Here is a 27,212-nt window from a genome sequence, read left to right on the forward strand (position 1 = left end):
CGGGCGTCCGCTGGCGGCCACTGCTGGGTCCCGGGCCGGGGTCGGGGGGTCAGCGGCGCGCCGTTGCCGAGGGCCGGGGCAGGCGGGGCGGCTCGTCGCCGGTCGTTCGCCGGGGCAGGCGCCGGCCAGGCCCGCGGGGAGAGGAGGCGCAGCCCGGCGGGGGCGGCGCTCGGCTGGGCCGCGGCCCGCGCTCCACCGGCGCGATGCTCTTCTCGCTCCGGGAGCTGGTGCAGTGGCTGGGCTTCGCCACTTTCGAGATCTTCGTGCACCTGCTGGCCCTGCTGGTGTTCTCCGTGCTGCTGGCCCTGCGTGTGGACGGCCTGGCCCCCCGCCTCTCCTGGTGGAACGTGTTCGTGCCCTTCTTCGCCGCTGACGGGCTCAGCACCTACTTCACCACCATCGTGTCGGTGCGTCTCTTCCAGGACGGCGAGAAGCGGCTGGCCGTACTCCGCCTCTTCTGGATCCTCACGGTTCTCAGCCTCAAGTTCGTTTTCGAGATGTTGTTGTGCCAGAAGCTGGTGGAGCAGACTCGGGAGCTCTGGTTCGGCCTGATCACCTCTCCAGTCTTCATTCTCCTGCAGCTGCTTATGATCCGCGCCTGCCGGGTCAACTAGCCTCGCCGTGGGGCCGGAAAGGGAGCTCCCCATAGCTGGAATGCTAGACCCAAAGCCGAGGACCTCCCGCCTTCCCCTCCGCCCGGAAGCCTGAGGACCCAGTGCTCCACCGCACCAGAGGAGAAGCCTGGGTCTGAAAGCAACTCCAGCTTGTACCCTGCGGAATGCTCAGTTTTCTCTATACCGGTCATGTCTGAAACTGTTCCCTCAGCGAGGATGAAAAGAGCAGCTTTGATCCTTAAAATGTATTTCCTGTTATTTCATGCTTTGAATAGCTCATCTGAATTGAGACCTTGAGAAGGGCTCCAAGCTAGACAGTCCAGAACTCCTCTGGCAGTTGGACACTGCATATAAGTAAAATAACCTCATGGGCTCTGAGTATTTTCATGGATCCTGGGGAAGTACCCCTTGTGCAAAGGCTGCAAAGCCGGCCAGCATCACCGACCTAAAAGCTCACTGTCCCATTCACCCAGACAAGACTTCCTTAGATGTTTGAGCTCTAAAAAGTGTAAACCAGCTTGTGTCTCCTCCCCTGTGCCAATGGGGAAAGGATGGCCCTTTCTTCATTCCAGCCAAGGCAGCCAGGAATGTGTTGAATAAGCAGGATCAGGACCCTGTCTGGAGATCTGTCACCTGAGAAAAGAACTTTGCTTTAAAGGTTCTGCTTGGCTTCATATCCCAGCTGACTGCATTGTCAGGACTTGTCCACCACCTTGTGGCCAGCACTGTTAGCACACCTGAGACTGATTTAGGCCTCACTAAAGGACCAGAGAGAGGAAGAGGTGCTCTGATGCACATAGGTGTTGGGACCTGCAAGTGGGAAGTTTGCAAATGGTCTCAGCCCATGTTTGTTGGCCTGAGGTCTTTGGTTTGGTACCAGTCAGGTGCCAAGTGAGAACATTTGCTGAGATAAAAATAAAATAGAATGTTTTGCTGAAATGCTGTGGTTGCCTGTCCCATTGGGAGTGAAGTCAAGTGAGTGCTGAGATGCTCCCTACTGTGTGGTGTAGCTGGTTACAGAACTGAGGTTGTAGGATGGCTGGAATCTAGAACTTCATGGGTGGGTGGGGAAGGTCTTCCTCGGAGAATTCCTACTTCCTGCCTTGGGAGCCGGCGTGAAGACATGGGGTAGGCCCATGTTGAGATTCCTACTGAGTAGTTTATGTGACATCAGAGCCTTGGTGTCCTGCCAGTGTGTGGTCTTTGTGGACCTGCTTACTGTTTGTAGAGCAGGGGTCAACAAGTTATAGCCTGAGGCCTCTTTTTGTACCCATTGGCTTTAAAGGGTTGCGAAAACAGAGAGAAATCTTTGACAGAAAGCAAATGTGGCCTGCAGTGTACAGGGTCTCAGTCTCGGCCCTGCTGGTCTTTTGGGTAAGATCATTCTTTGTTCAAGGAGGGCTCTCCTGAGCATTGTAGGCTATGCAGCAGCATCCCTGGCCTTTACTCTCCAGTAGCGTCTCTCATCTGTGACAACCAAAAGTGTGTCCAGACATTGCCAAGTCTCCTGGGAGAAAAAAAACTCCCTGGTGAGCACCAGTGGGTTAAAATATTTACTGTCTGGCCCTTTACAGAACAGGTTTGTGGACCCTTGTATAAGCACAGCAGCTTTGTGACCTTTTGCTGAGGATGTGTGTATGCTGTGTGGCCACTGAGATGCTTGAGCTGGAGACTAGTCTCGTTTGTCCCACAGCTACAAAAATGTCTCCTACCCGGGCGTGGCATAGCTTGTGCCAAAGCCACATACAAGCTGAACATTTGGAGTGGGTTCCCTTTAATGTTATTTTTAGGTTGCATGTTTTGTTTTCCCCCCCGTTTTATTCTGGTAGTTCAGAATTAGGGAGTCCTGTTGCTGTAGAAGTAATGAGTATAAGAAGGTTTAGCTTCCTCTGGAAAGGTGATTTCCGCCATGGCATCCAGAAGCTGAGAAGGGTGTCTCAGGTTGAAACCAGTTCTGTGTGCCCTTGGAGCACCTTCCCTGAAAGACGAGTGGTATGGGAGGCAGTAGTGTTATTACTGAACAACTGCTGCCTGCAGGGCAGGTCATGGAAGGCAGGCAGGAATCTGTGTGTCAGTGCTCCCCAGTCTCCCTTCCTCCCCTTGACTCCAGCGCGGACCTAAGACTGTGGTGGGCACTGGGCTTTCTCATGGCATGTGGGCAGGGAAGCTGCGTCCTGCCAGCCTTGGGAGGTGACAGTAGCTTGGGGAGGTGACGGTGGAATACACAGCCTGGCTTTTGTGGCTCTTCCTGCGCTAGAGAGCTGTGGGCCTGCGTGTGGGTGTCCCCTTTCCTTCCTGCCTCCTCACAGCTTCTGTACTTCCTGATGGCCAAGGGTGGGCTAGAGCTTCTCCCACTTGTCTGAGCAACACAGTCAGTTCTGGGGGCCGGCAAAGCCAGGGGTTCCTGAGAAACCGATTCTTCAGCACTGGTGGGGCTCCAGCGTTGGCATCTCCCCCAAGTCCCGCAGGGGACGGAGCACGGCAGGTGCCCAGTCCATGGACCAGGAGGGACCGGTGCGCAGCCTGTGCATCACCCAGGGGAGCGGGGATAGCCTTCCGGTGCTGGGCGGGCTCTTCCTCCACCGCGTTCTCGGCGGGGGGCGGGGAGGGCGGAGAGCGACCGGCCGGCTGGGTGCGGGCACGAAGAGGAAGTTACCTGGCAGAGCCAAGGTCACCCGCGCTGTGCAGGGGTCCGTCTCCAGCGGCCCTCCAGGACCCCGCCCCCCCAGGCTCCGCCCCCAGGGCAGGGCGCAGAGGCGGAAGTGAGGGCAGCCAATGAGCCGCGCGAGGTGTTGGGGGCGCGTTCGAGGCGGCCTTCCCCTATGGGTGCCGGCGGCGGCGGCGGGCGCTGTCCAATGAGGCCCCGGGAGGGCGGGGCCAGGGAGAGCTTTCTCCAATCAGCTCGGCCAGCCGCCCTCTCCTGCCATTGGCGGGGCTGCCGGGCGCGAGGCGGGCCTGAGCGAGCTCTCCCCAATGGGCGGCGGCCCCGGGGGGCGTGGCCGCGGCGCGAAGGCCCGCGGCGGGCGGCGGCCGCAGTTCCCCGCGCGCGCTGGCTCCGGCGGCCGCTCCGCAGCATGGCGGGCCTGGGGCGGCCGGGCCCGGGGCCCCGCGCCGGGATGCCCGCCTGGAAGCGGGAGATCCTGGAGCGCAAGCGGGCCAAGCTGGCGGCCCTGAGCGGGGGCTCGGCGCCGGGGGCCGGGGCGGACGCGGCGGGACCCGCGGAGCCGGCGGCCGAGCGGCTGGTGGTGGCCGAGAGCCTGGGCCCGCTGCGCGAGAACCCGTTCATGCGGCTCGAGTCGGAGCGGCGGCGCGGGGCGCGGCGCGGCGGGGGCCCGGGCGCGGCGGGGGCGCGGCCGGCGCCGCGGCGGCTGGAGCTGTACCGCTGCGTGCCGGGCGTGCGCACCATCCGCGCCGACAACATCATCATCATCGAGTCGGCGCCCGGTTTCCCGCCCGCCGCCCCCGGCCCGGCCGCGGGGCCGGCCGCCCGCATCCGCGCCGCCGAGGTGCTCGTCTTCGAGGCGCCGGGGTTCGAGGCGGCGCCGCCGCCCGGCCGCGTCAGCCGCCTGCTCCAGAAGTTCGACGCGCCGGCCGAGCCGCGCCGTCGCGGGAGCCCGGAGCGCGGCCGCCCCCTGCCGCGCCCGCCGCCGCCGCCGGTCCCCGGCCCGGCCGCCCCGCGCGTGGGCGAGCGCGCCGCCTGCTTCGAGCCCGAGCGCCCCGGCGCGCGGCGCGGCGACTTCCTGCAGAAGACCGGCAGCAACTCTTTCACCGTCCACCCTCGGGGCCTGCACCGCGGTGCGGGCGCCCGCCCGCTCCCCACCCGGCCCGCCGCCTCGGAGGCCCGGGCCGGTGCTGCCAACGGCATCGCGGACTCCGCGCTTGGGCCGGGCGAGTACAAGCCAAAGGTGGAGTCGGGGGAGCCTCCCGCCCACCCGCCCCCCAGCCCCGGGACTCCCAGTGCCACTCCAGCCGGGCTCCCGGCCTTGCCCATGCCCAGCCCTGCCAGTGCCACTCCCAGCCAGCGCCACTGGGTCTCCTCGGCCACCAGCGCCAACGACTCCTTCGAGATACGGCCGGCCTCCAAGCCAGACATGGACACGATTCCTGCCGGGGACCTGCAGGCCCGGGCCCTGGCCAGTCTCCGCGTGAACTCCCGCAACTCCTTCGTGTTCATCCCCAAGAACAAGGCCTCCGGGGCCCCTCCTAGCCCAGGGAGGCAGTCTGTGAGGCTGCCAGAGGGGGAGGTTGTCTGGGCCTCCCAACAGCGTGGAGCCCAGCTGGTGCCTGGAGCCGATCGTGCGCCTGTCCGAGGGAGGAGCCCCTTGGGGGTCCAGGAGGGGGCCTGCCCCAGGCCAGCCACAGCCCTAGTGGACCGGGCTGTTAGGTGGCAGAGGCCATCCTCACCACCCCCATCCCTGCCGGCTGCCCCCGAAGCTGAGCCTTCCCAGGGCTTCGGGGTTCCCGGCTTGGCCAAGAATGGCGGGGAGCCTGGAAGGCCAGGGCTGCCCGTCACCTTCATCGACGAGGTGGACTCGGAGGATGAGGTTCCCCAAGAAGCCAAACTGCCCTGCTCGGGGGCCAGCGTGCCTCCCCAGTACCACCCATCAGAGCTGCACCGAGGTGGCAACACCTTCACGGTGGTGCCCAAGAGGAAGCCAGGGGCCCTGCAGGCCAACGGGGAGCCTGGGCCACAGGAGGCCGAGGAAGTGGAGGTGGACAGCCTCTCAGAGCCCCCTGCTGTCTCGGGGACCGCACTGAAGAAGCGCTACCCCACCGTGCATGAGATCGAGGTGATTGGCGGCTACCTGGCCTTGCAGAAGTCCTGCCTCACCAAGGCTGGCTCCTCGAGAAAGAAGGTCAGTGGGGGGGGCAGGGTTACCAGACAGGAGGTAAAGGGGTGGATGGGTCCCATGTGCCCTGTTCCCAGGACACCTGGCCTGTGTGGGGGACTGCTTTTATGTGGACCATAGGAGAGCTGGGGCTGAACGGCCATGCAAACTCCAGGAGGGAGTGAGCTGGGAGATCCCTGACCTGGACCCCTGTAGAACCCTAATAAACCAGGGGCAGTGGGAACAGCTTGCATACTCTCTACGTTGAAGGGCTGAAGTGTCAGTCCAGCTAGTGCCCGTCTGTTGGTTCTTGAGGCTTTATTTGGAATTGGCTGGGCACGCCTGTCTTACTGAAGGTCCATCTAGGAAAAACGTCCAAGCCTGGTGGCTCCACCTGGCCACCAGGTAAGAGAGGGGTAGCCCTGGCATGAATGATCTGGACTCCTGGTCTATTCAGGTAGCAGGTGGCAGGACAGAAGTGGGAAGGAAGGGTCAGGAGGCCTGTGATTTGGGTGTGGTTGGATCCGACCTCACTGTCAGCCTAGGGGCACAGCACCCTAGAAGGCACGCCAGCCTGGAGCTCAGCAGAACCTGTTCTTGTGAGAGTGTTTCTGAGCTCCTTGTGTGTGCCAGGCTTAGTTTGAGTGGGTGTGATGCTGGGGAAAGATGAGGATGCCTCTCCTTGTTGGTGAGGGGGGCTTAGGGCTGAGAGACCCGGGTGCAGGGCCAGGAGCCTCATCCCACAGCCCTGCTCTGCTTGGTGGCCTGAAACCCTCTGGGCAGGAGACTACGTTCCTCACATTCTTCCTGGTCATTCTATCACCTGTGTCTGGCCCTGAGGCAAATTCCGCGGACAGGTCCTCGTGACTCCTTCAGCAGGTGGGACAGATGCGCTTTCCTTAGAACCCATGGCACAGTGGAGCTGGTGGGCCTCTCCTTTAGTTGCTGTGTCCAGGGCCCCTGAGGCCACCTCTGCCCCATCCTCAGTTTCCCTGGGGCCATGGGGGCAGTGATGTGCCTGCCAGACATGCCATCTCCTTCTCTATTTGTTTCCTTTTGACTTCCTGCCTTGGCTTGGCCTTGGCATCGCCTCTCCTCCTGGTGTCATCCTCCCCTCCTTTCCTGGTGAGGGCATCTGCACTCCTGCCAGCTCCCACTGCTGGGTCAGGCACCCACGCCTGGCTTCCGCAGTGCCCCCTGCCTGGCCGGACCTTGCCTTTGTGGCCATGGGCCGTGACTTCCCCCTCTGGTCCCTACCCTTCCCATCCCAGGCATGACCCACCCAGTAGCCTAGCCGTGGCCACCAGCCCCACCCCACCCCATACTGGGAACCCTGGTGTCTGCCCCTCCCTCTTCTGCTTTCTGATCCTTGACCCCAGCTCCACTGGGAGGCCTTCCTTCTCCTACTCATCGGAGAACTGGAGTTGATAACAGTTCCCTGCTCTGTAGATGAGGTCATGGAGCTCATAGGGCGTTTCCTGTTTCTAGAGCCGCTGTGCAAGGCCTGGCTTCCTGGGACTGCAAGGGTATAGCCTAGAGTTGGTCATCCCACCCCCAGCTGGGCACAGAGCTGTGGGGGTCACTCGTGGGTGGGTTGGTGTGAGAAGGGCCAGGCAGGGGCCCGAGGGCCAGCAGGGCAGGAAGAAGTGATGGGAGGAAGCAGACCTGGGCTCGGGGTGGAGAGGGGCTCGATCAGCCTGGCCTCTTCTCTGTGCCATCCTGAGGGGGTCGTGGGTCCAGATGGATGACACCTGCCATGGCCAAGTGGCCTGGCTAGGGCCCTGCCAGAGCAGCACGACCTGCTGGCAGTGACTTCCTGCCTGAGCGTGTACCAGCTGCCCAGCCCTCCAGAGCAGCCTGCCAGTCTTGGGCTGCTCCTTTTGTCTTTTCTGTCTGTGGTCCCTGGGTGCTCCTCCTGCTGCCCCTCCAGGCCCTGGTCCACTGGGTCTCGTCCTCACCACTCCAGCCAGCCTGTGGTTTGATCGCTGCCCTGCCCCCCCATGGATGTAGTGGGCTGAAGGCCCAAAGGGCCTTGGGGCTAACTGCTCACTTTGACCCCCACATGGCTGGCTGACCCGGGGCAGTGGAGGGAGGTGTTGGTGCCTTTTCCAGGGATAAGTTCTGTGGGCCTCTGCAGGGGGGCGGTCTGGGCAGCAGGGTTACGGGAGCCTGCCCCTGGTTGGCACCTCACTGGAGGGTGTTGGGCCCTCAGGGGGCTACAGCTTTGCCCTGGGCGGCAGGGGCACCCTGCCTGCCTGTGCACCCGGGAGGCCTGCCTGGCGGGCACATGTCCCCACTTAGTTATCTCTGCAGAATCACAGATGCTCTATCACTGTCGCCCTGGATGGCCAAGCTGGGGCTGGCTGCTGCGTGGTGTTGTGGCCTCGCTCCCTCTCACCCCTGCCCGGCCCCCAGGCTGGTTGATAGGTGGGACTGTTCCTCAACTCTCCACACCTGCCTCCCATGGGATTGACCTGTGGGCCTCCCCTTTGTGAGGTGCCACCCAGCCAGGCTCCTGCCTGTCTGGTGGCTCCTTTCCCTCCCCTTTGCTCTCCTCATCTCCTTTCCTGCTGGTCCTCTGCCCAGCCCCAGCCTGTCAGTGTCCCTAGGGGTCAATCCTCAACACTTGTGCCATCTGCCCTCACCTCACCCTCCATGACCACCATCCCAACACCCTGACTCGCTGGTATGGCCTCCACCCCCTTGTAGTGTGGAGCCCCACGCTCTCCTGCTGTGTGGGGCAGGATGCCAGGTGCCTGGCTGCATCTGCTCTCAGCTGCCCTTCCGGCCCTGCCCAACTCTTCCTGCAAGTGCCCCCCTAAGTGGTCTTTTTAGAGCCCAGAGAGCTTTTAGGCAGGTCTAGACTCTGCTCTGCTCAGCTTCCCCTCTTGCAGAGGATCAGCCCTGGGCTGGGGGCTGCACTTGACTTGGGGTCCCCAACCTTGGCGGTGGTGGGGCAGTCAGAGCTGGGTGGGGGATGGGAGCCAGCAGGTGTGTGTGGGGAGCAAGGGGTGGGGCCCTCATCCCAGCTGGGGCTGGTTGAGCCCAGTCAGCCCAGAGTCCAGGGTGGCTGTGTATGGGTGGGCGGGGCAAGGGGAACAAAGGACCTGTGAGAGCCTGGAGATGGGCGGGAGGTGGGTGAGCCAGGACCCACCTGCCGGCTGTGCTCCGTGCTGTGGGCAAAGTCCCCAGAGACAGGTGACTAGGTGTGTGCATGTGACAGCCCCACACTCCCCTTGTGCCTGCTGGGTGTCTGGAGGGTGGCCCCCCCAGCAGCATGAGTCACGGGGCATCCTGTGACCTGAAGACATGCACCCACAGAGAGGGAGACTGGAGTGGAGGTGGGAAGTGACCGGAACAGGGCCTGTGAGCACTGCCCCGCCCCCACCTGGCCAGGCTGTGCCTGCGTGCGCCCAGCCCCCTCAGTCTCTGCTAGGAGCTAGTCATGTGGACTAATGAGGGCATGCTAATCCGGCCTGGCCCTGGCAGCTCGCCTTCCTGTGTCTTCAGCAGTGGGGGCTGGGCCTAGAGGGCTCAGGGTCTTCAGAGACAATGCATGTACTGAGAGGAGAATGGGAGCCCTGTTTACTGTGGGGCCCTGGGGCAGGGGGACCCCTGGGCTAGCAGCTCCATCCTGCCTTGGGCTCCTCCTGAGGATCTGTCCCCAAGTCCCAGAGGGCCAGTCTTGGAGGCTAGGCAACCGTCCCCAAGCTGACTGGGAGTAGGTGGGCACCTGTGGACTCTGGTGATCACCCCCTGTGCCAGGCTTCTGCCCTTGGCTCCCATGGCAGGGGCAGAGCAGGGTGAGAGACAGTGCGCCTCCCAGTGACAGGAACAGACATCTCACTCCTGGTTTTGCCTGACCCCGACCCCGTCTGGGTAGGTGGCTGGGGCGGGGACAACGGGACCAGGCCTGGACTTGCCCAGCCAGTGTCTGTGTGTGAGCTGTGCTGAAGTGTGAAGCCCAGAAGCTTGGTAGGCAGGTGGGGTGCCCAGCTTAGTAGGCTCCGTGTGCACATGTGGCTGAGGGAGGAGAGGGTGGAGTGGCCTCGGGGTGTGTCCCCTTGTTTGTGGATGCTGGTGGGTCCTGCATGTGTCCTCTGCCTGAGGCCAGGGTCTGGGTCCCTCTGTTGCCCTGGGCTGCCAGCCCAGCCCTCCTGTGAAGCTCCTCCCTGTCCTGCTGTCCCTGGGCCCCACAAGCTCTCTGCCTGGGAGCCTGGCTCCTGCCTCCGGCTCCTTCCAGGGGAGGAGGAGGAACCTGAGCTGGCTGCTGGTGTCCTGTGCCTAGGAGTTTAATATTTCGAGCTCCAGCAGGGCTGCCTCCATCTGCTGCGGGCGGGCCGAGTATTCATTACCGACCGCTGGGCCTGGCCGACCCTGCTGAGCAGGCCTGGAGGCGTGCAGCTCAGATGTGAATTCTGGAGCCTGCGGAGTGGGCAGGGTGGACAGGGGCTGGACAGGCAGCGCAGGTGGGAGGAGAGGATCACTGAGCCTGCACTCGGTGCAGCTTCAGACTGGCATTGACTTAGTCTGTAAAATGGGGTAACAGCACCTGGTGCTGCTTTCCTGGTGCTGGCATGTGGCAGTCACCTGGCTTTGGCACCTCATGCAGGCCCTGGGGACCAGGCCTTGGGTGGGCCAAGCCCTTGTCCAGCAGTGGTGGCCCATGCCGAGTTGGATGGGCAGGACCATCCAGGTGTACCTCAAGCTGGGACATGAACTTGGCTCTGGAGAGAGGTCCCAGCAACAACAGGGGCTTCTGGGAGCTGAGGAGGTGGGGCCCCCAAGGAGGTGAGGCCCCCAGAGCTGCCTAACCTGGACTTCTACCTGGCACTAGCAAGTGGGAGCAGGTGTGGCTAGCACTCTTCAGGCAGCTCTCTGACCCTTAAAGCTGCCTTAGAGGCTTCTGGCGACCCTGAGGTTGCTGGCTGGGGTCTGGTCCCTTGTTGGAGGGGGCCACTTGGGGTGATGTGACCCTGGGCCTGGGGTGTAGGTCTTTGGACACAGTGGCCATGGGCAGCTGTAGGCAGCCAGACCCAGCTCTTCTGGGGGCCTGCAGGGCCCAGGTGGAGGTGTCTTCTCTGATGAAAAGTAGCCCCCATCTCTCAAAGCCTCTGAAGGGCTCATGGCATGCTCTGCTGCCCACTCAGGTCTGACAGCCCTCACTGTGCCCCTGGGGGCTCACAGTGCCATACTTGGTCCAGTTGGAGGACCCTAGTGGCTGGGCATCGCGGTGGCCGGCAGTAGGCCCTGGCTGATGTGCCTTCTGCCCCTAGATGAAGATCTCCTTCAATGACAAGAGCCTGCACACCACGTTCGAGTACCCTTCTGAGAGCTCCCTGGTGCAGGAGGCAGAGGCGGAGGCCGAGGGAGCTGGAGAGGAGGAAGAGGAGGAGGAGGAGGAGGGGCCCGGCTTGAATGGGGCCGTGGAGAAGCCCTTTGCACTCTTCCTGCCCCGAGCCACCTTTGTGAACAGCGTGGCGCCTGAGAGCCCTCGCCTGCCAGATGGCAGCTCAGGTGAGTGCCCACCTATCCAGGTGGGCAGCCCAGTGGGTAGTCTGGGCCACACGTCCATGTGTTCACATGTCCTCGCGTGTGCCCCTTGGCCTGCAGGCCTGTCCAGCTACACTCCAAAGCACTCCATGGCCTTCAGCAAGTGGCAGGAGCAGACTTTGGCACAGGCCCCAGGAGAGCTGGAGCCCTCACAGAAGGAGGTCATGGTGAGTGTGGGCGGGGAGGATGCCCAAGCACCAGGTGGAGGCAGGTCTCTAGGCCTGGGTGAGCCCCCCACTGACTGCCTTCCTACCCCCTCAGCTCACCCCTGCCAGTCACAACGACCTTTCGGACTTCCGCAGCGAGCCAGCCCTCTATTTCTGACTCCAGCCCCACCAGGATGGCCAAGCTCCACCCTCATTCTGCACACTCCCTTATGCCCTGCCAGGCTCTGTCCCCCTGTAACCCACCCTCCATTCCTGGGCCTAAGAACCATGCTGGTGCTGGAGGCCTGAGCTGGGGCACTAGGGGCCACACCGTCCCTTGGGGTCTCCCTCTCCAGCTATGGTTTGGGGCAGGGTCCTGCTGGCAGCTGTGCCATGACTGTTGGGTGTGTCCAGGGTGAAGGACTGACTCAGCTGCCTGTCCTCTGTAGGACTACAAGCCTCCCCATGTCGTCGTCGCCCCCCCCCCCCCCCCCCCCCCCCGGCTCAGCCTGCTTCCTTTGTGATGAATGGAAGTCTGTTCTTACCTCTGATGGTAGACTCAATAAACAGCACTGGACAAGGCCGCCTCCTTGCATGGTCCTCACCTTAGAGGTGTGCAGGGCTCCACTGAGGTGCTGGCAGTGGGGAGAAGCCCACATAGGGTGTGATGGAGGCCCAGCTTGGACCTCTGTGCCTTGGGGGGTAGGCATCCCCACACCTCACAGTGCTCTCACTCCCCACAGCCGTTGCCCTCCCAGCCACCCCCTTGCCCAGGCGAGGGACTGCCCTGTTGCATGCCTGTTCCTGGGGCAACCCCCTCCCACCCAGCGTTGGGACAGTGGGCATGCTCTCTTGCGTCTGGAACTCTTGTGCCCAGGGGCCTGGGCTGCAGGCGGTAGAGGTGGGTGTTGCAACTATTGGGTCTGACATGGTTTCCCTGAAGGGCCAAGAACCTAGGACGGGACCAGGGGCAGGGCAGGGGATGGGGTGGGCAGAACTTTAGGGACCTTGCTTGCTTTGTGGCTTAGAAAACTCCCTGACCCACGAAAGCCTTTGAGCTCTCTTGTGGTTGGTGCTAGCAGCTATCGGGGAAATCCAACGGATCGTGGGAGGTGATGTGGCGGGAGACGCAGAGCTGCCCGCTGGGAGCAGCTCCAGGCTGGGTTTGGCTGCCTGCTCAATTGCACCTTGGAGCCAGGGCCATTTACCAACTCTGAGGTTGTCCCTCCTGGAGAGTCCAGGCTTGCGAGGGAGGAGGGTGTTTTTGGTGTGTTTTCCTGAGTGGGGTGGGCTCTGGTTTTTCTGGATTTGGACTCTCTTAACCTACATACCTGCCAACCTCCACACTCCCCTAGGCAAGCAGCCACAGGGAACTGATGGGCTGACAGGCTAATAGAGATGGACCTAAAGAGGGCTTGGGATGGAGAGCAGAAACAGTGGTGCTGGCAGGCTCAATGGGATCTGGAATCACAGAGCTGGAGCCCAGAAGACACCTCCCTAAGTCAGGCCTTGTGTGGACACCAGGGGGTGGCAGAGACTAGGACCAGCAGGCAGAGTCCAGCCCCTCAGGGAAGGGTGGGCTTCGTGTGCTGGAGTCAGGTGAAAGGGGGCCAGGAATGGGATGGGTGGTGTGAGGGTCACAGGAGATGCACAGGGACACCCTCAGCTCTGTCCCCTAGGGCAGGGAGGCCCTCCTCCCTACCCCCACCCAAGAGGAGCCACATTGGCTCTGGGAGTATCTGGCAGCCTCACTCTCCTGGCAGGACACAGGCAGCAGGGTAGCATGGATCTTCATAAAAACAACATTTATTGACAGTCACAGGTCACTAGAGCAAGCTCTGAAGTGAGGAGGGCCCTCCCTGCCCATTCGCCTGGCCTGGGCACCTGCTGGCAGAGGAGCGTGAGGGACCTCCCATGGATGCTGAGGCCAGAAGCAGGGCGTTCCTGCAGCCCAGGGGTGTGTGGGGGCTTCAGACAGGCCCCGAGCAGAACTGACCCAGAGCCCACCCTCCCCACTGCCTGTGTGGTGAGTGCATGGCTAGGACCCTCCCACCTGGTAGGCTGCACCCAGGGCTTTTCTTGTCAGCAGGGGGCAGTGGAGGGTGGCAGCTGCCTCTTGAAGGCGGATGCTGCCATGAACAAAGACACTTTGAAGATAGACTTGCTGAGGATCAAACAGCTGACAGGTGCAGTGGAGACAGGCCTCTTCCCACCAGGGGCCTTGTCAACTGTCCTTGCCTCCACTAGTCTTCTGCTCTGAAGCTGTGGCCTTGGTCAGGTTCCCAGCTTCCCTCTTCAGGACACTAAGCAGAGTCTGCGAGCTCTCCAGGATCTGTAACAGACACGTAAAGGTTGTCCTGTCACAGTTCCCACAGCCCAGCCCCACTCAGGTGCCAAGCGAGGGCCAGGCCATGGGGGCTGTGGGACAGGAGCAGCCAAGAGGAAGCCCCTGAGGGGACAGCAGGGGCGGTAGCTACCCCACCCCGGAGTGTAGCCCAAAGCTCCTTCCTCGCATCCTGGAAAACCAAGTTAGCTCTGCCCCTGCGGCCACTCTGCTGCTCCCGGTCTGGAGCAAGCCTCAGGGTGCTGAGTACAGTGTTCAGAACCTGAGACACAGCAGCCCCACTCACAGCAATGTCATCACGTGACTGGGGGCCCGTCCATACCGCAGTCCTGTCACTGCTGCTTGTGGGCACCCAGGCCAGAGCACGCTCCCCCCGGACTTGCCGGCACACAGGCCCCAGAGCTGCCCTGAGCCCCACCTTGAGGTAGGCGGCCTCGGTCTCCGCGATGGTCCGGTCGAACTCATTCCGAGAGGCGATTTTGCGGGCTAGGTTCTCGTTGACTCTGGCCAGCTTCTCGGTCAGCTGCCTCACCTCGTTCTGCAGCCGCTGCTTCTCCTCCTCCTCCTGCTGAATCTGCCGGCACAGCTCCTCCCGCTTCTGGCACAGCTCCTCGATGCCTGGCGGGCGAGGGGCAGGCTGTGGGAGAGGGCCCCCGCACCCGGACCCGCGGCTTCGCAGGACACGAGGGCGGCGGGGGCCCGGGGCCGGCTGGGCCGCCTGCCACCGGAGCCGAGCCGGGGCCTGCCTCCAGGGGCTCGGGGTTCAAGGAGGCCCCGCGCGAGCCCCCTGGCCCGGGGCCCGGAAGCGATGCGCGCTCAGATCATCGCTTTCTGCTCCCTCCGCAGACGCCCAGCGCCCGGTGCCCGCCGCACGGGGCTGCGAGGGGCGGGTCCAGAGGCCTCCGCGCACCGGCCCCGCCGCCGCGACAACTCAGCCGGCCGTGCGCTGCGGGCCGGCTACCGCCGGGGCCGGCGAGCCGCCCGTCCCCCGGCCCCCGACCCCCCGGCCCCCGGCCCCGCGGGCGCTCACACTTGACCAGCTCGTTGTTGTAGTTCTGCAGCGCGGCGCCCTGCTGGGTCATGGCCGCGCCCGCCCCCGGCCCCCGGCCCCCGGCCCCCGGCCCCCGGCCCCGCGGGCGCTCACACTTGACCAGCTCGTTGTTGTAGTTCTGCAGCGCGGCGCCCTGCTGGGTCATGGCCGCGCCCGCCCCCGGCCCCCGGCCCCCGGCCCCCGGCCCCCGGCCCCCGGCCCCCGGCCCCGCGGGCGCTCACACTTGACCAGCTCGTTGTTGTAGTTCTGCAGCGCGGCGCCCTGCTGGGTCATGGCCGCGCCCGCCCCCGGCCCCCGGCCCCCGGCCCCCGGCCCCCGGCCCCCGGCCCCCGGCCCCCGGCCCCCGGCCCCGCGGGCGCTCACACTTGACCAGCTCGTTGTTGTAGTTCTGCAGCGCGGCGCCCTGCTGGGTCATGGCCGCGCCCGCCGCCGCGCCAACCGCCGCCGCCGCGCCCCGCCGCGCCTGCGCGCCCTCCCAGCGCGCCCGCAGGTACGTCATCGCCGCGCGCGCCGCAGGTACGTCATCGCCGCCCGCCCGGCTTGCGTCATCGCGGCGCGCGGCGCCGGCGGCTCTGGGAGTGGGTGGGCGCAGATGGCGGCGGCGGCGGCGGAGGGGTCGCCCGAGCCGGCCCAGGAGCTGCGGGCGGCCTGGAACACCGTGAGCACCGGGCTGGTGCCGCCGGCCGCCCTGGGACTGGTGAGGCCCGGGCCGGGGGGGCCCGCGCGGGGTTCCGGGCCCTGCGCGCCGCGTCGGGGCGCTCGCCCTCGGGTCCCTAAGGCCGCGGCCGCCGCCCGCCTCTGTCCTGTCTCCCTCCACAGCCCCGCCTCCTTCGGGACCCCTAGTAGCCTTTGCTGCGAACGAGGGACAGCGGGGTTGCCGCGGCCTCTCCGCTACGCCCCTTCCCACCCCCCGTCCCCACTTGTCACCGCCCCCCACCCTCTAGCCGTGTTCGCTTCTCATCACCTGCTCCCCCTTTCAGGCGTCCTCCCGGACCAGCGGTGCAGTCCCGCCAAAGGAGGAGGAGCTGCGGGCAGCTGTGGAGGTTCTGAGGGGCCACGGCCTGCACTCGGTCCTGGAGGAGTGGTTCATAGAGGTGCTGCAAAATGACCTGCAGGCCAACATCTCCCTCGAGTTCTGGAATGCCCTCTCCCAGCGCGAGAACTGTGCGGACGAGCCCCAGTGCCTTCTGCTGCTCCTCGACGCTTTCGGGTTGCTGGAGAGCCGCCTGGACCCCTACCTGCGCAGCCTAGAGCTCCTGGAGAAATGGACTCGCCTGGGCTTGCTGATGGGCACCGGCGCTCAGGGGCTGCGGGACAAAGTCCACACCACGTTGCGGGGTGTCCTCTTCTTCTCCACTCCCAGGACCTTTCAGGAAATGGTCCAGCGTCTCTATGGGCGCTTCTTGAGAGTCTACATGCAGAGTAAGAGGAAAGGAGAAGGGGGCACAGACCCAGAACTGGAGGGGGACTTGGACAGCAGGTATGCCCGCCGCCGGTACTACCGGCTTCTGCAGAGCCCCCTGTGTGCGGGATGTGGCAGTGATAAGCAGCAGTGTTGGTGCCGCCAGGCGCTGGAGCAGTTCCACCAGCTCAGCCAAGTCCTGTGAGTACTCGCGCCCACACAACCATGCCCGCGTTTTTCCTGACTCCTGCTTGCTCCCCTGGGTCTAGCTGGCCTCTACAGAGAGCTGGTGAGCTGGCTGGGATCTCTGCCACTTGTCCTGTTAGCCATGGACATGGTAGAGGGAGGGTCACCAGGTTCCTTGTGCTATGAATCTAACACCTATTGTCCTTGACACAGGCATGTTTCTGTCATTCACACTAGCCCAGGGCTTCACATTTGCTTGTGCTAAGATCCTATGTGATTCCGAGTCTCCCGCAGAGTTCAACTGTGCCTTTTGTGGGTTCTAGGGGAGGAATGATGTCCATCCTATCCTGTAATTTCTAAAGGTGGGCTTGCTATTTTGTGTCTGTAGCACAAGTCAGAAGTTAGGCCAGCAGGCTGGGCAAGCAGATGCCTCTCTAGTCCTTTGAAGAGGAAAGGATTTTGTTGTTGTTAGAACCAGGTCCTGTTTAGGAGCTCTCCACTCTCTTTGGCCACTCAGGACAATTTTTTCCCATTGAATGAAGTGGCGGCAGTGTGGCTGTTAGGCTGAGTCTTTCAGCTGGACCTAGGGAGTGCTCCTGTTGCTGGTAGGTGTCAGGGAGGCCCTGAGGGCTTCTGCTGGGTTCCTCCAGGCAAAAGTTACACAGAAGCTTTCTTTCTCGACTCCTCGTGAGTCCCTTTGTCATCATAGACCAGGTTTTGTACTAACAGCCACCAACAGTGGCATCTGTATGCATGTGGCCAGGGTGGCCGTGCACGAGCTGTTGTTCCAGATTCATTTCTGGGAGATGAGGCCTTGACCCTGAGAGCCACACCTGCTGCTCTGGGGGAAGTTCAGTGTCCCCGCCCAGGCAGGGAGGCCAGCGGGGGAGGGCGGGTGGTGCCTTCCCAGTGCTCTGTCCTCCCAGCATCCCCAGCACTGGGCCTCCCTAGAGGGTCGTGGGGAGGTGTGCGTGGGTGTGGGTGTGGGTGTGGGTGTGTGCTCTGCACACTCCACGGGCAGGGTTCTCCTCCAGGCACAGGCTCAGTCTGCTGGAGCGGGTCAGTGCCGAGGCTGTGACCATCACCCTGCACCAGGTGACCCGGGAGAGGATGGAGGACCGCTGCCGGGGCGAGTACGAGCGCTCCTTCCTGCGCGAGTTCCACAAGGTATCCACCGCCCTCCAGCCGTGTTCCCAGGCACTAGGGAGTGGGTTTTTGGCAAACCTGACACACTGGCTTTAGAAGTGGCCAGACTGTAAGCGTGGGGACTCCAACGAACCAGGTTTCACTGTTGGTTGAGGCTGTCTTGGGGCTAGGTGCTGCCAGTCCTGTGTTCCCTCCTTGGTAACTGCCAGGAAGAGCCCGTGCAGTGCTCAGCAAGGCACGTCACGTGGCTGGAGGCGGTACTTAGGTCTGGTGTGTCCCCATTGAGGGACCTCTGATGCCCACGCTGTTGGGAAATGGTCTGGGACTCTCTTCTGGGCTTTGCAGAGTTGTGGAGCAGCTGGGCTGACCTTGGGGGCCATCCAGCCTTCTACTTTCCGGTTGTCCTCCCCATTTCCTAGTATCTACCTCTTGAGGGTGCAGATTAGCTGTGATGGGGTGGTGGTGCAGAGGAGGTGTCCCTGCAGCAGTGGTCTGGAGTGGGCGTGGGCCCGGAGGCCTGGTTAGGGTAACTGTGCGGCCCCCAGGCTGCAGAGTGTCAGGGTGGTCTTCTTGGGGTTGGACGGTCTGTGTGGGGATGTGTGCGTTCTGGGTCCGTGTGGCAGGATCTCTTGTAGATCTACGTGCTCTTGCTTAGAAACGTCCTCACTATACTCTGAGCAGCTGCCCATGGAGGCTGGTTTTGTGTGTGCGTCTGTCTTCTCAGGTGAAGGTGAGCCCATGCTCTGTGCCCTACGTCAGAGCTGCTGATGCAGGTGGAAGGGGCAAGGGGTGTAATGACGGTGGGCCTAGGACGTCCCCTTGGGACCAGTCCCTCTGCTGATTTTGATGTGCTTCTGGTCTCCATGCAGGTGGCCTTGGGGACGGCCCAGGGCCCGGTCGACAGGATGGATATTGGTGCAGCTTGTCCCCACCTCTGTTCTTGGTCAGATTGGGCTCAGGCCCCCCCCACCCCACACACACACCTGTGCTCTCCCAACAGTGGATCGAGAGGGTGGTCGGCTGGCTGGGCAAAGTGTTCCTGCAGGACGGCCCTGCCAGGCCCGCATCCCCTGAGGCCGGCCCCACACTGCGCCGCTGGCGTTGCCACGTGCAGAGGTTCTTCTACCGCATGTACGCCGGCCTGCGCATCGAAGAGCTCTTCAGCATCATCCGAGGTCGGCCCTGCCCACCTTTCCTGTGCCCTGGCCCTGGCCCTGGCCCTGCAGCTCTTGAGGGTGGTGAGGGGCATCTGGGGCTGTGTTGTCTGGAGCAGAGCTGCTCCCCCAACCAGTGTCTGAATCAGGGCAGGTATATGTTGGGGTGCGGGATGTTGCTTCTGGTGTCTACCTCCTGCTCCCCCCATCCTCACATCCCTGCTTTGGACTGGCTGTTTGGTGCTGTCTGCCCCATAGGGCGGTTGCAGTCAAACATGTGGGCACGTGAAGGCATAAGGGCGACTTGTGGTGTCCGGCACGTGTTCCTCATCTCAGGCATGGGCATGGCCACTCATCCTCCAGGGCCCACCGCCTAGGTATTCTCTCTGTTACCCACAGTGTGTGTGTCTGAGTGTGCATGTGTGAGGGCCGGTCCTCTTCCTGCAGACTTCCCAGACTCCCGGCCTGCCGTTGAGGACCTAAAGTACTGCCTGGAGAGAACTGATCAGAGGCAGCAGCTGCTTGTGTCCCTCAAGGCTGCCCTAGAGACACGACTTCTCCACCCAGGTATGGGCCAGCCCGCCACTCAAGCCCAGGGCCCAGATCCAGGGGCCTGGGAATGCAGTCTCCCCACCATCTGCAGGGCCTGTGGAGAGGGTGAGTTAAGAAGCAGTTTTGGAGGGTCCTTGGGGGGGTTGGCCTGGTGGTGAGGTGGTGCACATGCCCCTGACACAGACTGCCAGGGGGTTGGGGGATTCAGATCTTGTGCAGGTTTTGGAGGGATCTTGGTGGAGGTGGGAGCGAGTGGCTCCCTGCAGGTCGTGCTGATGTCCTGGGGAGTGAGGTCACGGTGGCCACCTCAAGGCTGCCTGGCCAGCCTGTGGCTGTATCCATGTCCTGTGTTGTCCGGGTGCTGCATCACCTGTGACCTCCTCTCCCGGCTGCAGGCGTCAACACGTGTGACATCATCACTCTCTACATCTCCGCCATCAAGGCGCTGCGTGTGCTGGACCCCTCCGTGGTCATCCTGGAGGTGGCCTGTGAGCCTGTCCGCCGCTACCTGAGGTGAGCATCGCAGGAGCTGGGCTGTGGCTCCACCCGTGCCGCCAAGCTCCCGTGAGTCCAAGGGGACACTGGGGATGCTGACTTCCTTCTGTCCCTGTTGCTCAGTGTCACTGTGCCCCACCCCACACCTGACCCAGCAACTGCCTCAGCCGACCAGACCCCAGGCTGATGGGAGGAGCCGGGCCCACTGCAGGGTACAGACTTAGAGATGGTGCTGGAGGCTGTGCGGTGCCACAGCTGCCCTGGAGCGTCTGCCTCAGGGGCATGGGGCTGGACTGGGCTGGGGCTCTGGGTGCCTGGAGCTGCCCTGACTTGCTCCTGCTGCCTCCTGGCCATGGACGGCCTGGCCCTGGGTCCATCTGGTCATCTCAGTTCCTGCTGCTTCCACGGAGTAGTAGTTTAGTTTACTTATTTTATTGTTTTTGTTTTTTTGAGCGAAAGTATAATGGGTTTATCTCTGATGTGGCCAAGGGGCTGGCTGTGGGGGAGGGGGAGTTGTGTGGTCAGGTGGGAGAGGGTTGAGGCACCCTGAGGGCCGGCGTGCTCACCCTGGCAGGACACGGGAGGACACGGTACGGCAGATTGTGGCTGGGCTAACGGGGGACTCGGACGGGACTGGGGACTTGGCTGTGGAGCTGTCCAAGACGGACCCGGCGAGCCTGGAGACAGGCCAGGACAGCGAGGACGACTCTGGCGAGCCCGAGGACTGGGTCCCCGACCCCGTGGATGCTGATCCAGGTCCGCACTCCTAGACCTCCCAGGCTCTGCGTCGTGGGAGGGTCCAGCTGGGTGGCTGCTCTGGTTTCTGGGTTGTTGCCCCCCGCCAGCCTGACCCCAGACCTGCGCATCACGGGCTCTGCGAGTGGGCCTGCCACGCAGGTGGTGCCACCTCTGTCTCTGAGGTGCCAGTAGTGCCTCTCCTCACTGTGCAGGGAAGTCCAGCTCCAAGCGGCGCTCCTCGGACATCATCAGTCTGCTGGTCAGCATCTACGGCAGCAAGGACCTGTTCATCAACGAGTACCGCTCGCTGCTGGCCGACCGCCTGCTGCACCAGTTCAGCTTCAGCCCCGAGCGGTGAGGCGCCAGGCGCTGCCCCAAGCCATCCCAGGCCACCCTCTGTTGGCCCCAGTGCTTGCGATGCTGACCTGGTCCCCTCAGCCAGTCAGGCGCTGCCGGTGCTCCTGCTACTCCATGAGGCTGGGGGTGGCCTTGCAGCAGGGGCCGGTGGGCGGGTGCAGCCACCATGAGACATGTCCTCTTAGGGAGATTCGCAATGTGGAGCTGCTGAAGCTGCGGTTCGGCGAGGCCCCCATGCACTTCTGCGAGGTCATGCTGAAGGTGGGTGCCTGTACCCCACATTGCACCTCCCCTGGCCCCCTGGCCCTTAGTGAGACCCCCCTGGCTCCCCAGGACATGGCCGACTCCCGCCGAATCAACGCCAACATCCGAGAGGAGGATGAGAAGCGGCCCCCGGAGGAGCAGCCGCCATTTGGGGTCTATGCCGTCATCCTGTCCAGCGAGTTCTGGCCCCCCTTCAAGGAGGAGAAGCTGGAGGTCCCTGGCGGCGTCAGGGAGGCCCTGGAGGCCTATTGCAGGAAGTACGAGAAGCTGAAGGTACTGCTCGCGCCTCCCTGGGCGGGGGCTGCCTCCCAGCTGGAGACCCTTCCCAGTGCGCCCCGGGCAGTGCCAGGCTGTGCCGAACTGCTGGGCCCCTTGGTCCTCGCCGTCACCCCCACGCCCTCGTGTCTGCATGGGGAGGAGGGTGTGGCCAGCCCACTGCTCCCCACCACTTGCCTTCCCTCTGCAGAGCCCTCATGCAGACACATCCCTGCATCACTCGTGCCGTCCCTCGGCTTCTCTCCCACTGTCCACCCTCTGGCCTCTCAGAGCAAGGGTCTGGGGGGCTGTGCTTGCCCCAGGGAGAGTTGGGCTGCGTCTGCTTCATGGGTTCCTGCCCAGAAGCCACCTCCAGGAAGTGTGCAGATTGCTCCAGAGGCTGTGGCCTCCGTGACCCTGCCCCGCCCCAGCCCTGGCTTACTTCCCTGGAGGCTGCTTTTCTTGGCGTCAGGGCACTGGAGGACCAGGACTACACTGTCTGTCATTGGGTCCCCAGGGTACAGGGAGGACATGCTGGGGAGGGCAGTCTGGCCTCGTTGTGTGGCTGGCAGTCCAGGTGGCAGGTGTGGGAGGGTGGAGCCTGGGGTGGGCAGGGTCAGTGGCAGGTAGGACTCTTCCTTTCACCTGATGGTTCAGCAGAGACATGTTAGGAGGAGGGAGTTAGGACACCTGTCCCAGGTTTCTGGGAACTGGTGGAGAAGCGGGTTCTGGGGCTGATGAGTGGGTTTGTGGGTCCTGAGAGGATGCCAGGCACCCAAGCAGAAAAGTGGAGCAGGTTCCCAGGGTGCAGACCCTGAACCCCAGGATGGAGTCCCAGGAGGCAGGCAGGTGGGGCTAAGGTGGGGGCCCTCCAGATGTGCTGTGGAGGAGGCACTGGGTCTCATATGTTGCTCTCATAGGCCAGGAACCTGGTTCCTGAGGGAGGAGGGGCCCAGTCCCTGGAGAGGGCTTCCTTCCAGAGATAGGTGGGGGTAGGGGGCTGTGCCCTGTGTTCAAGGGCAGGGCCGCACAGGTGAGCATGCAGCCTGCCTGGGTTGACACTGGAGTGGCAAGGACAGACCCCAGGCCTGTGCTGAGGGCTAGACCTGCAGCCACAGGGCCTCTGATCCCCCCCACTGAGCTCGCACCCGCTGTGTTGGACGTGGGTGGTGCAGGCTATAAAGGTCATGGCCTAGGAGTCCATGTGCCTGGCGCCTCCTGGTGGTGTGACCCTGCAAGCTGCAGCCTCGGCTCCTGTGGTGGGTCTGCATAGTGGGGCTTGTCCTTGCGGTTGCCACCCCCTCCAGCTGTGGGGGTTGTGGGAGGCCTTGGAGTGGCACTGGGCCCAGAGGGGCTGTACCAGTGTCCCGGAGCGGCCAACACAAAGTGCCACAGATGGGGCTTAAAACAGAATGTACTGTCCAGAACCAAGGTGTCACCAGGCTTCGCTCCCTCTGCGCCCAGGAGGGGTCCTTCCTGCCTCCCAGCTTCCGGGGGCCCAGGTGTAGGTGCAGCCCTCCAGCCTGCGCTGTCGCCTGGCTTCTCCGTGTCCCTGTCCAGATTTCCTCCCTTTGAGGACAGTCACGTTGGGTAGGGGCCCACTTGACCCCAGGAGGACCTCATCTTAACTACACCCGTAATGACCTGATTTTCAAATACGGTCAGATTCTGAGGGACTGGGGGTCAGGACCTCGACACCTCGGAGATTACAGTTCAGCCCATAAGTGTCCACCCTTTGGACCCCAGACTCATCTTTCTCACACGCAAAACACATTCAGTCAATTTCAACATCCCCCAAAGTCTTAGCCACTCCAGCTGTGGGGGTTGATTTTGAACTCTAAGTTCAAAATCTCATCAATACCAGCTCAGAAGTCCCAGCCCTCAGCACCTAACAGCACCTAAGTCAGGTGAGGGTGGGACTCAGGCACAGCCCCTCCTCAGCCAGGAGCTTGTGAGACTAGACAGTAACTCTCCAGCGTGGGGCAGTTGTGGGAAAGGGGTGGGACCGACACCTCCGTTCCAAGAGGGAAAAGTGTGGGGAGGGGCACAGGCCCAGCACATCTGACACCCCAGCAGGAAGCTCCTTTTGTTTATGAGGCTTGAGAATAGTTGGCTGGGTGCCGTCCTCTCGGCCCTCGTGTGGCCCTTGCCCACCAGCCTCTGCACTGTGCCTCTGCCCGCTGAGCACACTCCCTCACTGCCCCCTCAGCCCAGGCTGGCAGTGTTTCCAATGGTAACATCCTCAGAAGCCTTGTTGCCCCATGCAGGGCGTCCCAGCCAGCGGCAGCACCCTCACGTCTTCCCTGGGCCCCACCTCTGTCCTGGCTTCTCCGGGGTTGCTGATTGGTTCCACCGTCGCACAACCTAACTCCTGGGCCACACCCCTGGCTCTGGCTCCAGAGCTCACGGAGCACCCAGTTACCCAGTGCCGGCCTGTGCTTACCAGTTTCTTTACAAGAAGGGACTGGGCTGTACCTCCCACCCCCGGCTCTGGAACCTGGGCTCAGTATCCAAGCTCGGCACCTGCCAGTGCTGCTTCCACCCAGCAGGACAGCTCAGGCAGGACTCCGCCACCTTTCCTCCACGCTCCGGCGCCGTGCTCCTTGTTCAGCAGACTGCACAGGGTGCCCTTTACTGCCCCCGTTGCTAGTACCTGTCCCTTCGAGGCAATCCAGGCTTTTATGAGCATGCACTTCAGAACTCCCAGCCTCTACCGTCCCCTACTCCATGGCCACGTCCCCTATATATTTTTCTAAATAAGTCCCTTTCCCAAATATGTTTTTATTGACTTCAGAAGGGGGAGAAGAGAGAGACGCTGATCAGCTGCCCCTGCACACTCTGTACTGAGGATCGAGCCCACAACTTGGGCATGTGCTTTGACCAAAGGAATTGAGCCATGACCTTTGGGTTCATGGGTTGACACTCAACCACTGAGCCACACCGGCCAGGCCCATACCCACTATTTCAGTATCTGATAGAGTAGCCCTCCCCCTCCCAGACTAAAACCTGTTCCCCGTGACTACCATAGTTAAGAGCCACAGGCCAGGTGGCTCGCCACAGACTTCTTGTGAGTTCTGAGGCCAGAGTCGGACACCCAGGTGCCAGGCCCTGCGCCCTCTGCGGGCTGTGGGAGTCCTCCCGGCCTCTTCCAGCTCCTGGTGGTGCCGGCCAGCCCTGGCACCTCTTGGCTTGTGGCCATGTCACCCTAGACTCTGCCCCCATCTTCCCGTGTCTGTCTGATGTGTCCTTCCTCTTACGAGGACACCAGTCACATCATGTGAGGGCCCAGTGGACGCCAAGGTGCCCTCACCTTAACTGGTTACACGTGTGACCGCCTGCTCCCAAGTCGGGTCCTGGGGCGAAGGTGTGCAAGACAGTTCAGCTTCTAAAAGCCATCCTTGCTGGGTCCTCACTGTTAGTGTATGGGGGACCCAGAGCCCCACCTGTACTCTCCCTGCTGCTGCTGCTGCCCAGGTAGGGGAGCAGGTCGGAACCCCGTCCTCACCTGGGCCAGCCAGCTGCCTGGGCTCACCCCGCCCTCCACAGGCCATGCGGACCCTCAGCTGGAAGCACACACTGGGCCTGGTGACCATGGACGTAGAGCTGGCAGACCGCACCCTGTCTGTGGCCGTTACCCCTGTGCAGGCCGTGGTCTTGTTATACTTCCAGGACCAAGGTGAGCCAGCCGGGCCTGGGCCCGGGCCCTGCCCTGCTGTCTGGGAGAGGTGGGCAGGGTGGGCCCAGCCCGCCCACCATGCCTGGCCACTTTCCGCCCGCACAGCCAGCTGGACCCTGGAGGCGCTGAGCAAGGTGGTGAAGATGCCGGTGGCGCTGCTGCGGAGGCGGATGGCAGTGTGGCTGCAGCAGGGCGTGCTGCGGGAGGAGCCCCCGGGCACCTTCTCGGTGGTGGAGGAGGAGCGGCCCCAGGACCGGGACAACATGGTGCTCATCGACAGTGACGACGAGAGCGACTCTGGCATGGCCTCCCAGGCCGACCAGAAGGAGGAGGAGCTGCTGGTGCGCGGGGGCTCCCGGGCGGGCGGCAGGGCGGCAGCCGGGGGTGGTGGGGCTGACGCCCTGCTGTCCCCTCAGCTCTTCTGGACGTACATCCAGGCCATGCTGACCAACCTGGAGAGCCTGTCGCTGGAGCGCATCTACAGCATGCTGCGCATGTTCGTGGTCACCGGGCCCGCTCTGGCCGAGATCGACCTGCAGGAGCTGCAGGCCTTCCTGCAGAAGAAGGTGCGGGACCAGCAGCTGGTCTATGCGGCCGGCGTGTACCGCCTGCCCAAGAGCTGCAGCTGACGCCCTCCAGGCCCCTTTGCTCCGCCCGCCCGCCTGATCCCCCCGCCCCCGCCTGTGTCCCCCACCCCGCCCTGTAACCGTCCCCCACTGCACACCACTGCCCAGTCCCAAGTAAAACAGCTGGTTCTCATCCTCTCCTTGTGCTGGCAGCTTTGTGGGCCCCTCATGGATGCGTGACCCGGGTCTTCCAGACCGCCTCTCCCCAACAACCTGGCAGGGCCTAGCTCCCAGAAGCAGGTGAGGGAGCTGCAGAAGAGGCCAGGGCTGCATTCCTGTGTTTGGGCTCGACCTCAGGGAGTGACGGCATGTGGGTGTCCCTGAGCCCTTAGCTCAGGCAAGAGGGAGCACACCATGGCCTGGTGGTCCTCAATCCACCCGCCAGGCCTCCAGCTGCAGTCTCACTGCTCTGGCCTTTGGAAGGAGCCTTTGGGTCACCTCCCTCTGCCTGGCCTGAGGATCCAGCCCCCAAGTGCTGGGCCAAGGCCCAGGGCCTCTGCTGGAATGTTCCACCAGAACATCAGGCCTGCAGGTGGCCAAGCATCCCTGCTAAGCCAGGACTTCCCCTGCCAGAGGGGCTGCCTGGGACTTGTCTCATGGCGAGGGGGACTGGACATTTGTCCACCTGTCCCACACTAGAGTTGAGCGGCTGCAGTGCTTGGGGCCCACAGTGAAATGTGCTTTCAGGAGGGCCACTTGCCTCCACACCCCTAGCGTGTGGTCAGGGTGCACCTGGAGCTCAGTGCACCTGTCCAAAGGAAACTGTGAGCCCGGCACTGCCCAGGCCCTGAGGTCCCAGGAGGTGGGGAGGGTGTTGACCAGGCCCTGGCCCCAGGCCCTCAGAGCTGTGTTGGGTAGCACAGCCTCCACAGGCAGGAACCACTCGAGCCCAGCAGCACTGTCCCCACGGGCGACATAGTCCCTTTAGAACAAGCATGTCCACTGTCTAGGCATTCCAGGGCTGGAGCCCCCAGACACCCTGTGGGTTCCTGCAGGCCACCTCCCAGCACCCACCTCCACCTGTGCACATGGCCAGCTCCACAAGGGGACGAGTGCCATTCCCGATTCTGTTTCCTTTCCTACTTGAGAGGACTCTGCCAGCCGTAGGGCTTGAAGGAGAGGGTAGGACTTAGGCTCACAGCTTTAGCAGTGTGAGGACTCTGACCAGCTGGCAGCCCCCTTCCTGGGCCCTGCCTGCCCGTCTGCTCAGAGCCATACTGTGGTCACAGCAGAGTGCCCTCCCCTCAGTTCTGGCGGAGGCCCCAGGGCCTCCCAACACCAGCATCCGCTTGGCACTGGGCTGGGTCCACCTTTGTCATCCTAACCAGGATGCAAACCTGCTGGACCGGCCTGGCAGGGTAGCAGTGCCAGCCTCAGGCACGGGCACACCTGCTCTGTGTCTTGGACTCGGTTTGTGAATGAGTGTGGTATAGCCCAGTGCATCTCCGGTCACAGCATCACTCGACGGGAGTAGAGGTGTGTCAGGAGCTGCCAGTGGGGCCCCCCGCCTCCCAGGGCCCCACCAGGAAGTGGGCACCTGCATCAGGGGTCAGGGAGGTCTCAAATGACCAAGGGCTGGCTGGGACCCAGCTGTGCCTCCCCGCAGCCCTGTAGGTCAGCTGTGGTGGGGGCTTCCTCTTGCTGCCGGGGTGGCTGGGGGGGCAGTGCAGGAGGGTAGGAAGGAGCTGAGGTTAACCCCAACTGCACCAGCCTGCAGGCAGGACCCTTGGGCAGTGCTCACCTGGTCTGCAGGGAGCTTCACAGGGACCAGACCCTCGGAGGGGCGGGCAGGCAGGTCCTGAGGTGGCAGTGGGCTCAGACTTT

General features: G+C 63.1%; 4 protein-coding genes across 4 annotated transcripts; 3 read left to right on the forward strand and 1 right to left on the reverse strand.

Moving 5' to 3' along the window:
- Nucleotides 1–138: 138 nt before the first annotated feature.
- Nucleotides 139–1,553, forward strand: TMEM203 (transmembrane protein 203). The gene has a single exon (XM_016211773.2). The coding sequence runs from the start codon at nucleotides 204–206 to the stop codon at nucleotides 612–614; it is 411 nt and encodes a 136-aa protein (XP_016067259.2). The 5' UTR covers nucleotides 139–203; the 3' UTR covers nucleotides 615–1,553.
- A 2,120-nt stretch (nucleotides 1,554–3,673) lies between these two features.
- TPRN (taperin) lies at nucleotides 3,674–11,724 on the forward strand. Its single transcript, XM_016211801.2, has 4 exons — nucleotides 3,674–5,470; nucleotides 10,720–10,960; nucleotides 11,057–11,163; nucleotides 11,258–11,724. The coding sequence occupies exons 1-4, from the start codon at nucleotides 3,689–3,691 to the stop codon at nucleotides 11,318–11,320; spliced, it is 2,193 nt and encodes a 730-aa protein (XP_016067287.2). The 5' UTR covers nucleotides 3,674–3,688; the 3' UTR covers nucleotides 11,321–11,724.
- Nucleotides 11,725–12,930: 1,206 nt separating this feature from the next.
- Nucleotides 12,931–14,579, reverse strand: SSNA1 (SS nuclear autoantigen 1). The gene is made up of 3 exons (XM_087823267.1): nucleotides 14,517–14,579; nucleotides 13,905–14,104; nucleotides 12,931–13,474 (listed from the first exon to the last, which is right to left on the reverse strand). The coding sequence occupies exons 1-3, from the start codon at nucleotides 14,566–14,568 to the stop codon at nucleotides 13,367–13,369; spliced, it is 360 nt and encodes a 119-aa protein (XP_087679393.1). The 5' UTR covers nucleotides 14,569–14,579; the 3' UTR covers nucleotides 12,931–13,366.
- Nucleotides 14,580–15,114: 535 nt separating this feature from the next.
- ANAPC2 (anaphase promoting complex subunit 2) lies at nucleotides 15,115–25,447 on the forward strand. Its single transcript, XM_087823090.1, has 13 exons — nucleotides 15,115–15,234; nucleotides 15,518–16,140; nucleotides 17,160–17,292; nucleotides 18,272–18,446; nucleotides 18,873–18,992; nucleotides 19,373–19,490; nucleotides 20,047–20,228; nucleotides 20,423–20,564; nucleotides 20,753–20,828; nucleotides 20,901–21,104; nucleotides 24,633–24,762; nucleotides 24,868–25,103; nucleotides 25,179–25,447. The coding sequence occupies exons 1-13, from the start codon at nucleotides 15,130–15,132 to the stop codon at nucleotides 25,389–25,391; spliced, it is 2,457 nt and encodes an 818-aa protein (XP_087679216.1). The 5' UTR covers nucleotides 15,115–15,129; the 3' UTR covers nucleotides 25,392–25,447.
- The last annotated feature ends 1,765 nt before the right edge of the window (nucleotides 25,448–27,212 follow it).

Source organism: Miniopterus natalensis, chromosome 12, assembly GCF_054644295.1.
Source record: "Miniopterus natalensis isolate mMinNat1 chromosome 12, mMinNat1.hap1, whole genome shotgun sequence".
NCBI classification, from domain to species: Eukaryota; Metazoa; Chordata; class Mammalia; order Chiroptera; family Miniopteridae; genus Miniopterus; species Miniopterus natalensis.

Coding starts and splice junctions, on each gene's coding strand:
- SSNA1 (XM_087823267.1), bottom strand. CDS start 14,568: ATGACCCAGCAGGGCGCCGCGCTGCAGAACTACAACAACGAGCTGGTC. Junction 14,105..14,516: donor CAACAACGAGCTGGTCAAGT/GTGAGCGCCCGC, acceptor CTCGCCCGCCAG/GCATCGAGGAGCTGTGCCAG. Junction 13,475..13,904: donor CCGAGGCCGCCTACCTCAAG/GTGGGGCTCAGG, acceptor TGTCTGTTACAG/ATCCTGGAGAGCTCGCAGAC.
- TMEM203 (XM_016211773.2), top strand. CDS start 204: ATGCTCTTCTCGCTCCGGGAGCTGGTGCAGTGGCTGGGCTTCGCCACT.
- ANAPC2 (XM_087823090.1), top strand. CDS start 15,130: ATGGCGGCGGCGGCGGCGGAGGGGTCGCCCGAGCCGGCCCAGGAGCTG. Junction 19,491..20,046: donor CCTGTCCGCCGCTACCTGAG/GTGAGCATCGCA, acceptor TCACCCTGGCAG/GACACGGGAGGACACGGTAC. Junction 20,565..20,752: donor TTCAGCTTCAGCCCCGAGCG/GTGAGGCGCCAG, acceptor ATGTCCTCTTAG/GGAGATTCGCAATGTGGAGC.
- TPRN (XM_016211801.2), top strand. CDS start 3,689: ATGGCGGGCCTGGGGCGGCCGGGCCCGGGGCCCCGCGCCGGGATGCCC. Junction 5,471..10,719: donor CTGGCTCCTCGAGAAAGAAG/GTCAGTGGGGGG, acceptor TTCTGCCCCTAG/ATGAAGATCTCCTTCAATGA. Junction 10,961..11,056: donor CCTGCCAGATGGCAGCTCAG/GTGAGTGCCCAC, acceptor CTTGGCCTGCAG/GCCTGTCCAGCTACACTCCA.